Source organism: Stegodyphus dumicola, chromosome 8, assembly GCF_044657685.1.
Source record: "Stegodyphus dumicola isolate Sdum_Otavi_A_Nest chromosome 8, ASM4465768v1".
Classification (NCBI taxonomy): Eukaryota; Metazoa; Arthropoda; class Arachnida; order Araneae; family Eresidae; genus Stegodyphus; species Stegodyphus dumicola.
In genome coordinates this window covers 193215965-193229221 of record NC_140775.1, presented here as the reverse complement: position 1 = coordinate 193229221, position 13257 = coordinate 193215965, and the positions used below count along the sequence as shown (strand labels likewise).

The 13257-nt window shown below is 30.8% G+C and overlaps 1 protein-coding gene across 2 annotated transcripts in view; it reads left to right on the top strand.

The window, feature by feature from the left end:
* The window catches only part of Tcs3 (Probable tRNA N6-adenosine threonylcarbamoyltransferase Tcs3), a 67622-nt gene that overhangs the window by 44022 nt on the left and 10343 nt on the right, over positions 1-13257 (top strand). For both annotated transcript variants that reach the window (XM_085822867.1, XM_085822868.1), the window contains exons 9-12: positions 856-955; positions 3562-3618; positions 10040-10115; positions 13147-13245. In XM_085822867.1, coding sequence (XP_085678993.1) covers positions 856-955; positions 3562-3618; positions 10040-10115; positions 13147-13245 — 332 coding nt within the window. The remainder of the gene's footprint in view (positions 1-855; positions 956-3561; positions 3619-10039; positions 10116-13146; positions 13246-13257) is intronic.

The window sequence follows — 13257 nt, the reverse complement described above, 5'->3', positions numbered from 1 at the left end:
AGTCAGAACCCATGCACCCAAAATCCATGAGCAAATTGATTAGTAAGATGAAAACAACCATTACATGGCCAAATCCATTTTAAAATTTAGGGAAGTTCACTTTATGAATGCCTTGCAGAAGGGGAAATTGCATCAATATTTAAAAAATTTTCAGTCTTGCCAGGGGATAAAATACATGAGTAAATATGGTATTTTACAAACTGTGTGAAATATTTTAATAATTCTTGAATCATTAACGGTGCTTTGGTTGAAAAAGACATTGGTTTTAACTTATTTCAGTGTTTAAGAGAGACTAATTTTTATTAATCTAAAATGGCTTTACTTAATGTGTTCATATACTGTGATTTTACCTGGTTTGATATTTGAAATTATCTTGTAGATAATGCATTTCATTACAATGTTGACTACTCATTAGTATACTATTGACTTTGTTGGTATATAATTTTTTCTGGTTCATTTTTTTATCATAAGCTTTATAAATTGTCATTATTATATTATTTTGTTTTTATAATTTTATTCCATTATACAGCATAGAATTAATTGACCATATGTTTTGCACATTTATACCCTTCCAAGTTATGTGCCAAAAAGTCCACATACACTTTATGCCATCTAAGCATGTTTTTCTTAAGTAATACAATGCTCATATTGTTAATTGAAATATGCCAATGAAAAAATAACAAGGAGGAATAAAAAATGTTTACATTAATTGTCACTTTAAATGTACATACTGTGTATAAAGCCAATATTTAAATAATTTTGAAAACAATAATCCAACTTGCAACATCATTTGTAGTTTTGTATACATCCAAATTTAAAATAGAAGTTTAAAAATTCTTTATTCATATTTTTCAGGAGCGTGTTGATACACTGCTAACAGAAGGAGGATATACAAAAGAAGATTTGTGCTTTTCATTACAAGAAACAGTCTTTGCAATGTTAGTTGAAACAACAGGTAAGGCTGTAATAAATTGTCAAACCAACACTACAGCCATTCTCTCTATAAGCTGAAAGATTTTTCTGTAAAAATTCAGTTGAAATTCCACATCCATACATGAATCAAATTTTAAATTGCCTTAAATCCAGCTATATGTTGTCAAAAGTTCAAATAATTGAACATCTTATTTAGGTAGACCTATCAGATAAGTGAAAGCCTCATCCATTTGAAAATTAGAAAGCCAGAAATATTCATAATACTTTTTCCAATTGATTTCAGTTATTAACAGTTTAGTCGGCCATACATTTATATCATGAAATTATTGATAGATCATTTTGAACTTGTATATGTGCTGACCCGTAAACTTCAGTAGCAGAAAGTTTGCTAAAAATTCTCAGCTTTCATAGAAATATATCAGAATTTTATTTCTTTATTATGGGTTAGTTAAACTGAAGAATTAGGCTAGGATTTTGCCTCCTGATATTTTTTTTTTTTTTTTTTTTTATGAAAGGTTTACTTTTTAATATTTTAATTTTACTTTTTAAAAATACAGTCAAAAGTCGTTAATTTGGACACCCATAATGATCTATAATCCGGACCTCAAAGCTAAAAACTTTCTGCGCATGCGCCACGTTGACACATGCGCATAGCCGTTTACGCGTGTGCGTAAGACCTTTACGACTGCGCATATGTGTGTGCGCAAATGCGATCGATCTTAATGTCTTAATCTTCGAATTGTATCTGGCTTATTATTTTTTGCAGACTGTAAGAGCAATTTGATAAAAGTAAACTTGAACTTTCGATTATGTCAAATAGAATTTCCGATGCTGGAGCTCTCAAAGGATCTACAAAACGAAAGTATATTTCGATGTCCATCAAACAAAAAGTGGAATTGCTGCAAAAAATGGATAAAGACATGAAGAAGGTGACAGAGAGGTTAGTGAAAACGAAAAAATTTCGATTGACAAGTTAGTCGGTATTCTCGGCACAGCAATTAACGGGACTTGAACAGCGGAACTTTGTAACTGAACAAGAAATTATGTCTGTTTATAGAATTAAAGAGAAAGTATTATCACATAAAACGAAGCAACTTAAACAACTTGCATTGAAAGAAATGTTTAATAAAGTAAACTAATAAATATTAAGTTTTTTTTTTTTTTTTTTTTTTTTTTTTTTTGTAAATTGTGATACCCTTTAGATCTTAATTGCTCTTTATTTCATAAATTACGGCTTCATATTTTTAATTTTAGAATTTCTGCATGCCATCTTACGAGATTTAAACTGATGATCTAAAATCCGGAAAAATCGATAATTCGGAATCGCCAAAGTCCGGATTGACGACTTTTGACCGTATATAAATTAACCGTATTAATTTTTATTTTGGTGGTTGGGAATTAAAGAAATGTATAATAAATTTTATTTTAGTATTGTTTTTAAGGTATTATACTGAGGGAGAAAAGTATTAATAAGATCGAATCTTTATACCTCTGATTTTAAAACTGCATTCTGCAGAAGTGTATCACAGTTTTTGGTATGGCATTCTTTCAAATTGTACAGTTGTGATACGTTGTACATTCTAGTGGTAAATATATATGTAAAATAAAAAATATATGAATCAAAATTATAATTTAAACAAATGGTAAAACATTAATTCTCCCTCTCTATTCTAAAAATCGCAATAACTTCTCTGGATTGCGTCATTTCTAGATCATTCTATGGCCTGTGCAGCTCTGATGACGTAATAATTAGGAACTGAAATTACTATTGTAAACTGAAACTTTTCACGTGCTTCCATTTTTCATAACTATACACTTTGGCTTCTGTCTGTGCTGTGCTTGGATGCAATTTTGCTACACTGCTTTCTATTGCAATAATATCAATAATGTTCTTGAACAGGATGATTAGGGTGCCAAGGGATCCATGACCACATAATATTATTTGGAAATAAAAATGGAATTAAAATCGCCTCGATTGCCAAATTCTTTAGATATTTGAAAGTTAACATTATTAGCATGCTGCGCATTCAAAATTCTTCTTCAATATGGATCTAAGCAAGCATCGACACTGCTCCGGCTTTTCCTTGTGCACTTATTATTTCATATATATATATATATATTGCATTTCTAGATTCTTTTGATTTTGTAATGCAGAAAATAGTTAAATATCAGATGTTCAAGTAAAAAATACTTTTAGCTTTAAGCTTTCATTTTAGCATTTTTTCAGTTTGGATCAAACACACATCATTAAAGTAAAATAATTTAAATGGATTTAAATGTTCAAAGAAAGTGGCTTTATATCAGTATAGTAATTAATCTAAAATTTAGTTCATGGTTTTTAGAATAAAGCAAATGATAACTAAATATAATATTTTCTGAAAAATTATTGTAAAATATTACTGATAGTGAAAATTATCAAAATTGGTTAAAATTTTGGTTTTGAAATTATTTTTAACATTTAGCTTTAAAAAAGTATTCTTTATTAATAGATTGTTTCATATTCATGTTTTGTTGGCATTAGAAAATATACAGCTGCCAGATTTTTTGTTCATGAAAACTGTTATTGCTATATTAATATCAAAAATACTTTATATGATATGTATCACTATGATTCTATATTATATTTAGAACGGGCCATGGCTCATTGTGGATCTAATGAAGTTTTGCTTGTTGGAGGTGTTGGATGTAAGTAGTTTTATTATTAGTTAAAACATCAGTTCATATTTTTATTTTCTTATTTGAAGTAAAAGAAATATTGTAATTGAGAAAAATTGCGGGTGTCATATGTCAAACGAAAATATCTATTTTGACTGTACTCGAATGCATTTGAATGATGTTTTTGCACAAAATCACTATGCATAGACAGAATAAAGAATTATTTTGTCCAAAACGAATTTTAAATGGATTCAGAAGAGTTTTTTCCATGATGTCTGTATGTTTCTCGTGTAACTCAAAAAGTAGCCTCAGAACATTGAAATTTTTTAGGCAAAACTGCTATAACATGTAGTTATGCACCTTCCTTTTTGGTTGCAATCGGCAGCACCAAAAGTATATAAATATTATATATATATACACTTACTCTGTTACCCGTCAGTTTTTTTTTATTCTTATATGTTGGTAAAAGTGATTGAATTATGTTGTTCCTATATTCTGGTTAAGGTTTTTATGCCTTTAATTAATCTGTTGTCAATAATTTAAAAGTTTAAGTGGCGCAACTAACCCTAATGAAGCCACCATTTTTTTATATGTGGAGCTCTTGGTAGAATAATGAATTGAGTCGGTTTTGGCACTTTCAGTGTCTTTTTGCCAAGTGGGATGAAAGAACTTAGTTTTGTGCACTGAAAAATCTGCCTTCTTGCCCACTGGCTGGATTGCTTGTATTTGCTTGGAAGCTCTAATTTAATTGTCAGTTTTTTTAACTGTATTTGACAGTTTTTAATGATGTTTTGAGGTTTCAGAATTTTGATCAGAACTTTAATGAAAATCTTCAGGTTGCTTTCCTTAAACTTGTTTTTACTGTTCTGACCATCCTTTCATAAAACATGATCCTCTCTCTTTTGATTTCTTTCTATCTTCTAAAAATGGCAGAAATGGAAGAAACATCAAAACTAAATTCATCTGTTTCGGAGTTCCAAACAATGCCCAGTGCCTTCAGTGGTACATAATTTTCAGAAATGAAGTAACTTTCAAATCGTGTATCATTCCAGATTTTCAAAAGCTGTTTTGAATTAGTTCTCCATTTTCTCAGATTCATAGCTACCTCTGATAAGATGAATTTTGCTTCTGTAGACTAGTTTCAAGCTTCAGATACAGAGTTTGCTCCTGCATATCATCAACTTATAAGCATTCATTCAAAATCCTATATGTTTCCTTATTTAAGATCTTGTATTTATTTATGTGATGTTTTATTGTCACTGCTAAGAAGAAAGTGGTAGAAGTCACTCCAGATGTGACTCGTGATTTGGTAAGTTTTCAGTTCTTCAAATCATAGAAATGTCTGATAATCCTGATCGGCTTCCACTAGAAAAATTTGTAAGAAAGCCTTTTCAATATTAGCCACGAAAGAAGTTTTATTATTTTTTTTAAATTTAGAAGTAGTGCCAAAATATTAAGTTACAAATCTGGTACTTTTAATAGATTACCATTCAAAAACAAGCTGTTTAGCTTTTTGGACAAAGCATCATAAACATCTGTTTGTATTGTAGTTTCACCATCTTTCTTAATAGGATGATGGAACATATAATATGCTTTGTTTTGAAATACTTCTGTTTCAGGTGTTATTTCTTGTATAATATTTTCAACTATTTTCATTTAGTCCCTTTTATAGTACTCTTTTATTATGTCATTTATTATCCTTTTATATTCTTCAAAAAGAGATAAGATATTCTTAAATCTGTTCTTTAAACTGAGTAATCTTCGTTTTGCAATATGAAAATTATTGTTTAAATTTGATTCCCTTTTTACTAATCTAACTACATATCTTTACCATTAATTCAATGAATTATATTCAATTCAATGAATTATATTCAAACTGAGATTTAACACCCATTAAATTTGCCAAAACCTCTTCAGTTCTTAATTTATTTGACAGTCATTGAACCCATCATTAATACTCTTTTGTTTATTTTTGTAGCCATGTATGAAGGCTATTGATGCCAACACTACACAAAAATTATTTAGCATTTTTTCACTGAGAAACATTAGATGTTTGACCTTGAATACATACTCTGATTAATGTCTTTACGGCGATTCAAATATTGCTTATAATTTTGCATTCACCCGAGTTTATTTCCCAAAAGTATTCTGCACCTATTAAAACTTCAGTGGCTTGGTGCTGTCACAAAATATAGGTCGGATCACGTAGCGGCATTATAACATTTTCCTTGTCGATCTGTTTGGGGTGCAAACATGTCCATTTGTAATTTTCTCTGTGCTTAACACTTCAAGTTCTGTTTTTGTCTTCGTGTCATTACACTGTTTAATTGGATTCTTGTTAGTCCTAATAATTTTTCCTCTGGATTGTCATTCCCTAATGTATAAACAATAAAATCTCTTTTCTTATAATTGAATGTTTTAACCTATTTTAAGTAATGATTTCATGGTAAAGGAAAGCATTGAAGCATTATCAATTAATGCCCCGAAGATTTTCGAACTATAAGTGTAACAATTCTCATGGGGCATGTTTGTAATGAAATTGAATTTGAGCTTTTAACTTGCATTATGATACTGATTAAAATACCATCTGGGATTTACTGAAAGATTAACTCTGCTTTTATGCTCAAATACAGTTTTTCTCAACCATTTTTGTGCTATGCCCCACCTAGTCCCCTCTAAAATTCTAGCATATAGATAATTTTTAATAGCCAAAAATTGAAATGTTGTCACGAAAGACACTTGAATGATAGGTTTTAGGAAGAAATATCTAAGCATTTAAATGCCCATGTCTAAGCGAAAATTCTTTATAAAATATTTAAAATGCACTGCAATTTAAAAACTTTTTTATATATACATCAGTTACATTATTATTTTTTTTTTAAAATAAAAGTATGAAATTTCAACTTCTTGAACAAAATTTGGAAATTTGAACATACCTTGTTCCCTTAAACTCTGGAAGAGTCCATTTTCGAATTGCCCTTTTTAACAATACAATTACCCCCCCCCACACACACACACACTCGTTTTGAAACACTGCTCTAATACCTCATTTCAGCTTTAATTATTGGTAAAATTAATTTAATTATTAGTATTTATATGTTATTGGTGATTTTTAATTATTGGTATTGAAATTATGCTGGTTCACACCTCCTTCCAAAAAACTTCTATCTGTGTAAATTATGAAAGGCAGGAATTTTATTAATTTTTAAATGAAATTATAAATTACTGAAAAAGAAAAGTTCTGCTGTTTATGGATTATAACACACATATTTATGCACTCTAAACTTTATACTACTTACACATATATGTATCATTTTCTTCTCAGCAAACTGCACTAGTTGACTTTAATTATTAAATTTTGTCATTATATGTTGAAAAGAGGCATACTGCAGAATACTGTTATCTTGATCAGAAAAAAAGAATGCTTAGTTTTAATCCTAGACGCTATAAATGTATTCCATTTGTTCTAGGATAAAATAACATCCTGCTTTCTGAAATTACTTCAAGAAAGCAGATTTCTTTCGTTCAAATGATAGAAAAAAAATATTTCCTTACAAAAAGTGAAGCTTACAGGTAACGTTGATAGAAAAGCATGGAGCAGTGTAACTTAATGTTTAACTGCCTTTCAAAGTCAGTGTAGTTGAGTTGAGGAATGTTATTTTTGAAGTTAAACAACAAAAATCAGCATTATACGTACAAATTTTCACACAACTAGTTTCGTTGCTTTGACGGAACTATCATCCTCAGTTGCTAAAGTGCAAATGAGGATGATGGTTCAGTAAAACCATCGAAACTGTCCTATGAAACAAAATTTAGTGCAAATATAGCACTAAATTTTGTTTAACTTCTAAATTAATCTTTGTTCGGCATGTTATTTTAACCTAAATTGAGGAATGATGTTATGAAATAACAGCTAAGTGAAAAAAAAAAAGATGAGGTGATGATAATAGAGTTGAACTTGCTATTCAAACTGTTTTTATGTTTTGAAAATATGCCTGAAGCTTTAGAAACATTGAAATAAATTGTTCCGTGCCCTTCAAATATGCTGGAACTATAGGAACATCGAGACACTATTTTGAAAATGCTGATATAATGTCGAGAAAAATGCCAAAGGAAAAGTGATTTTCTACGTACACCTTAAAAAAAAAGTGACTGCTGACTTGATTACTGCTGTAAGGAGGCGTTGAAGACCCTTGCTCGTCAAGGGTTTTGGTTCATCAAACAGGCAAAGTGTTTGTATTTACCTTTTATGATATGTTTTTCCCAGAGTTCCAGCTTTTTTTTAGAATGAAGCAACATCTGAAATTATTCAGCTGATATCTTTATTCGTACCTGTAAGCTGCAAGTTAAGGATATTTAAATTTTGGGTAATGTCTGTAAGAAAAGCAAAATCCTGCAGTCAAACCAGATCTTCTAGTTCATGGAAGGCTTCACCCCGTTCTTTAAAAAATTCTACTAAAGCAGGGAGCAACTCTTGAAAACACTGTAAAACTCTGCCTCTACTCAACCAATGAACTTCCACATAAAGCACTAGATCACCATACTAGCAATCCATGCTCTGAACAAACATCTCTGAATTGCGTGTACTCTAACTTTGTTCGCTATTTTATGACTGTTTTCATTACATTGTGCATACTTGAAAACTTTGCACGCAGTAACTCTTGGTGTATTACACAATGCTAAGATAGAAATTTCGAAAAAGTGTTGTCTTTACAACATACGGTTATGAATTCCTTCTCTCTGCCTACCATCACAGGAGCTCCATCAGTTGCTAAGCCCACCAACTTATTTATAGGAATATAAGATCTTTAACTGCTAAAAATATGTCCTGTTAAAAGTATAATTTTTACCAGCTCTCAAAACTATCAAAACCCATTCTTATAAAAACATCAATTTGTTGGGAGAAATAGCTGAAGCGATCAAGGTTGTCAGGTAACGTCAGAACTCATCGCCTTAATTCTTCTCATTGCCACAATGGCTCACCAGAGGCCGAGCGGTAAAGTCGCTGAACACTGGTAGTTCGGTCCGAGGTTCGAATCCCACGAACAGGCTGGCTGCATGGGCGTTTTTGTGGTTTTCCCCATGTGTAACGTGTATATGAGCCAATTCCCTTAGATAGTCCTTCACAAAGGCATCCCTTCCCTTAGGCAGATAGCCCTAGTGTGCTTTCCCATAATTAAATAAACCAAACCAAACTCATTGCCTCAACCTTTGCAGAAAGCTGTACAGATTTAATAGCAGACTTTATAACACTTGTATTTTTTAAACTATCAAATAATGCATCTGCAGCTTCTAAAAATACAGTTCATGTGGTTTCTTATTCTGTGGAATAATATTTGAAACTCTGAATGATGTCTCAGTTGCTGCTTTATTCTTGTTTAATGGTTTTAAAAAAGTTGATTGTTGAGCATTAAGTTTCGATTTTAGTTGCCTTATTGTTTCTTTCCATAGAGCAGAATTCAGTGGGAAATACTTTTCAACCGGTTTTGAAAAGACGTTCGACATCTCCTTTCTTCCCAACTGATACACTTGTATAGTGCAGTAAACACACTCATTTGTCCTTTAGTTAGGTAAAGAAGTAATCAGCTACCATTCTGAATTAAATTGACGAGTTTTTTTTACTTTAACACACCATCGTTCGAACAAACCTAACTTAGTACCAATGCATAAATCAAACTATCCAGGTTAGCAAATGTCTAATACATGCACAAAAAACATAATGTGCACAACCTCATGACTATACAATCAACTATGAGATGAGGCTGACAATGGCAACTGCACGATAGAAACAAGCAGTTGTCGTCAACGTGAGCTCCGTGGAGGAATTAAGGTTTAGTCAATGCGAGCGTTAACGCAATCTACCAAAAATGTCCCCGCGAGGTACTAGTAGCTTGCAATCGATGGTTTGGTGTTCAATTATCCAAACTGACAGAAATTCAAAAATGTGCTTGCCAAAATGGGTTTGTTTATTTGCTTGTTTAATTATGCCAAAGCACTCGAGGGCTATCTGTCAAATGGGATGGATGTCTTTATGGGAAAAAGGGAAGAGAAGCGTGCTCGTATACACATACACACAGGAAATCACAAAAATGCCCACGCAACCACCCTGTTTGTTCAGACTCTAACTACCTGTGTTCAGCGACCTTTAGTACGTCTAACCTTAATCTGCATTACTCACAATAAGACCAGCATTAGCATTGCAAACACACCTTTCCTTCAATTAGCAAAGCAGTGGACCGCAGGCCAGACTCTTTTACTCTAAACTTTATATAAAAGTGCTTGCCATTTAAATCTGCATAAACTTTAGAATGAGCAAATCTCATGGCAGAAAAAGGCGAAAAAGAAAGTAAATTAAGTAACAATTCATTAATAAAATGTAAATATAAATGCTATAGCTTCAGTTACTTCTCTTTGTATAATATACTTTTTAAACAAATACCATTTATTACAGGCAATGAAAGATTACAAGAAATGATGCATATTATGGCTGAGGAAAGAGGTGCAAAATTATATGCAACTGATGAAAGGTAATCTTTACATATATATATTTGCATAATTTCTTCTACATTATTTTATTATAAAAGCATTTTTAATTGAGGTATTATATATTTTTTTTAATATTTGTCTATTTACCATCAGTTATGTGGCTTGAAAAAGCTACTTTTCTACATAGGAAATTCATCAATAACTATATATTCTTAAATATATGAAAGAAAATGTTTTCTATGTAGAACACCATGTGTTTGTAATTTTGAACATTTCATATATAGAATTTTATTACATTTTTTTTAAACACTAAGTCTTTTAAATTGAAAAATTCTGTTTTAAAAGTATTTTAACAGAGTGTTAAATTACTTGTTGTTATCTACTAAAGACCTAGTGAGTAAGAGCACTGAGCATTGGTAGTTTGACCTTGATTTAATTCATGTTGATAGAATGTGATTTTGATTCATTTTTCTTTTATTTATCCTCCCCACGCACATCTCATGACTTTCTCACGCGGTTTTATATACGAAGCCATTCTTTCTGGGCAAATATCGTTTCAGAATAAATAATCTGATTTAAACCATTTAAATGACAGTGTCTGCTGATCACTTGAATTGACGTCTATAGTATATTTTTAAAGTATGAGGTTGCTATGAAATACAACTCTGTATTAAAGAAAAAAGCATACCTTTTACAAATTTTTATGCAAATTATTTTGTTTTTACAATTTTTATGTACAAAATTAATTTTTCACAAATTTTGCAATTTTCCCTCCATAGTTGCACAAAAATGTGCCATGATTTACTGCCAAATCTGTATTATAAATGCATACTCTTGGCAGACATTTGGGTTACTTGAATTTGTTCTCTTCATTACATCAGTGCTATATTAAAAACAAATTCTTTCTTCTTCGGGACCTGAATTCTTTTGTTTTATGTTGCCAAGTGTGGTGACTTATCAGCATTTTCACATTTTAAAACAAATTTGTGTTTATTATTTACAAAAATTTTGATTAGGTGATTTGCAAATTTCATGATTTTTTTAATAATTGTAACTTTATAATGGTGTCATTAAAATATCTGTAATATATTAAAACTACTTTTTTAGAAAAATGTTTTTAAAATTAAACATTTTTATTTCCCTGTGTAATGTTTAAAATATCTTTACATTTTATTTGAATTTAACCCCTTTGCGACCTCGTGTTGTTGAACTGAGAACCGTCTGCAAACGGGTGTTTCATATATGCATGAGTCCCATATGTTGCTAGCAGCCGGATGATGCATTGAGTGCATCGCCACTTGCATTGATCTTCCAGACGGATGTGTCATATATGCACTTTCAAACATATATGTTCTTTTAGAATTTTTTTAATCACTAGATGGTGCTCCATGTCCTCTACAGTTAGCTTATTCAAACATATTATTGTTGACTTTGGGTCTGTGGAGTACTTTCTGATTCAGTGCTATATTTAAAACAAATTCTTTCTTCTTTGGGTTTAGAGGTATGAGCAGATGATATAAAGTAAACAAAACCCAGCTGAGGCTTCACATGATATAAACATTGAACAGTTTCTGATGTTTCAATTCCCTCCCCCCATGGGAAGATTAGGAGTTGAGCTGTGATTTTAGGAACTCTGGTATGTATTCAGTTTGCATCTTCTTTAGATAGCAGACATAAGTTTTTTGCACCGGTTAAGAGAATTAAACTAATAATGCAATGTCTAAGAGCAAGAAGGTTTTAATAAAAGAGTGCCCATGAGTGACTATTTTGACACCGAAGATTTAATACTACTTGTACTAGTAGTGTTAAAGTAAACTTAATTCAAAGTTATGTCAATGAAACTGATTACAATTTTTTATTACCTAATGAACATAATAGTTGAATAAACTAGTAATTTCAATAATGAGTGAGAATCCATCTTCATCCAAAATCAGCATACTCCTGTAGATGTGCCTAAAATGAGGGGATTCCTAGGATTAATGCTGGGAATAATTAAAAAGTTCAATCTGAAAGTGTTAATGATAGTCTGAATCTGTTATTCTTCCATCTTATACTTAATCATATAGTATATTATTTTTTATGTATGTTTGCATATAGATTTAAGTAAGGTTTTTTACATTTTATAAAGATAAGTAAAATATTTTATTTTGCATTTAGATTTTAATTAAATCTTTTTAGAACCTCTTGATATACTGTATTTATGATTTTATTACTGTTAGATACCATTACAGAAAAAATCAAAACAATTGATTTAAAAAAATAACACACCATCTCAGAGGCGAGTTGCGCTAAGTAGCTTTCCGTCAAGTAAGAGGATTAAATACTGCTGCATATATGATACACCCATCGTGAAGGGGTTAAGGAACACAGTAAATGGTATAAAGCGAATTTTCCAAAATTACTTAGCAAAATTGTTTTTGTAAATGTGTTAAAGTTATGTAATTTTTGCATAATTGTTTCAGAATATTCAGATATGGGTCAGTTTTGTTAATTCTCTTTACAAATTTAATTAAGGAATGGAGTAAGATTAGCATTTTCTCTAAAAAAGTATTTATATAGTTGCTGATGAGAGTAAATTTCTCACAGTTCAGGTTCTGTTAATTCAGAAAAAATGAATTAACAGAATTATTTTCAATTCTTTTGATTTCAACCCTTTTGTTTACTCCTTGTCAATCTTTCATATTTTGAAGTGGACAAGTGATGTTAGAGGCAGAAAAACAACCTTCATCTGTTGGATCAAAATCCAGAATTTTAGGTATGCAGCCAGGAACATCGAATTATCGATGGAATCGATGATTAAAACTTTCTTTAAAATTTTATTTTGATATTAATTGTAATGTTCAGCATCCAGTGTAAAATGATGAATAAAGTAATCGTTGAAAACAAAAGCAGTTATGAAAAGAATGTGTGAAATTCTCTCAGAGTATGCCTAATTTTTTCCCCCTACATAAAAACGTTTATTTTTATAGTTTAGACCAAGCGCTGTAAGTATGTAAGTTCAAGTACTTCATTCCAGCTATAATTATACTGCTTTTAAATAAATGTCAGATTGTTTTAAGATATTTTTTACAGGTTTTGTATTGATAATGGAGCAATGATCGCTCATGCAGGTTTGGAAATGTTCCGGTCTGGCCAAGTGACAAAATTTGAAGATACGATATGCACTCAAAGGTAAAATAAATT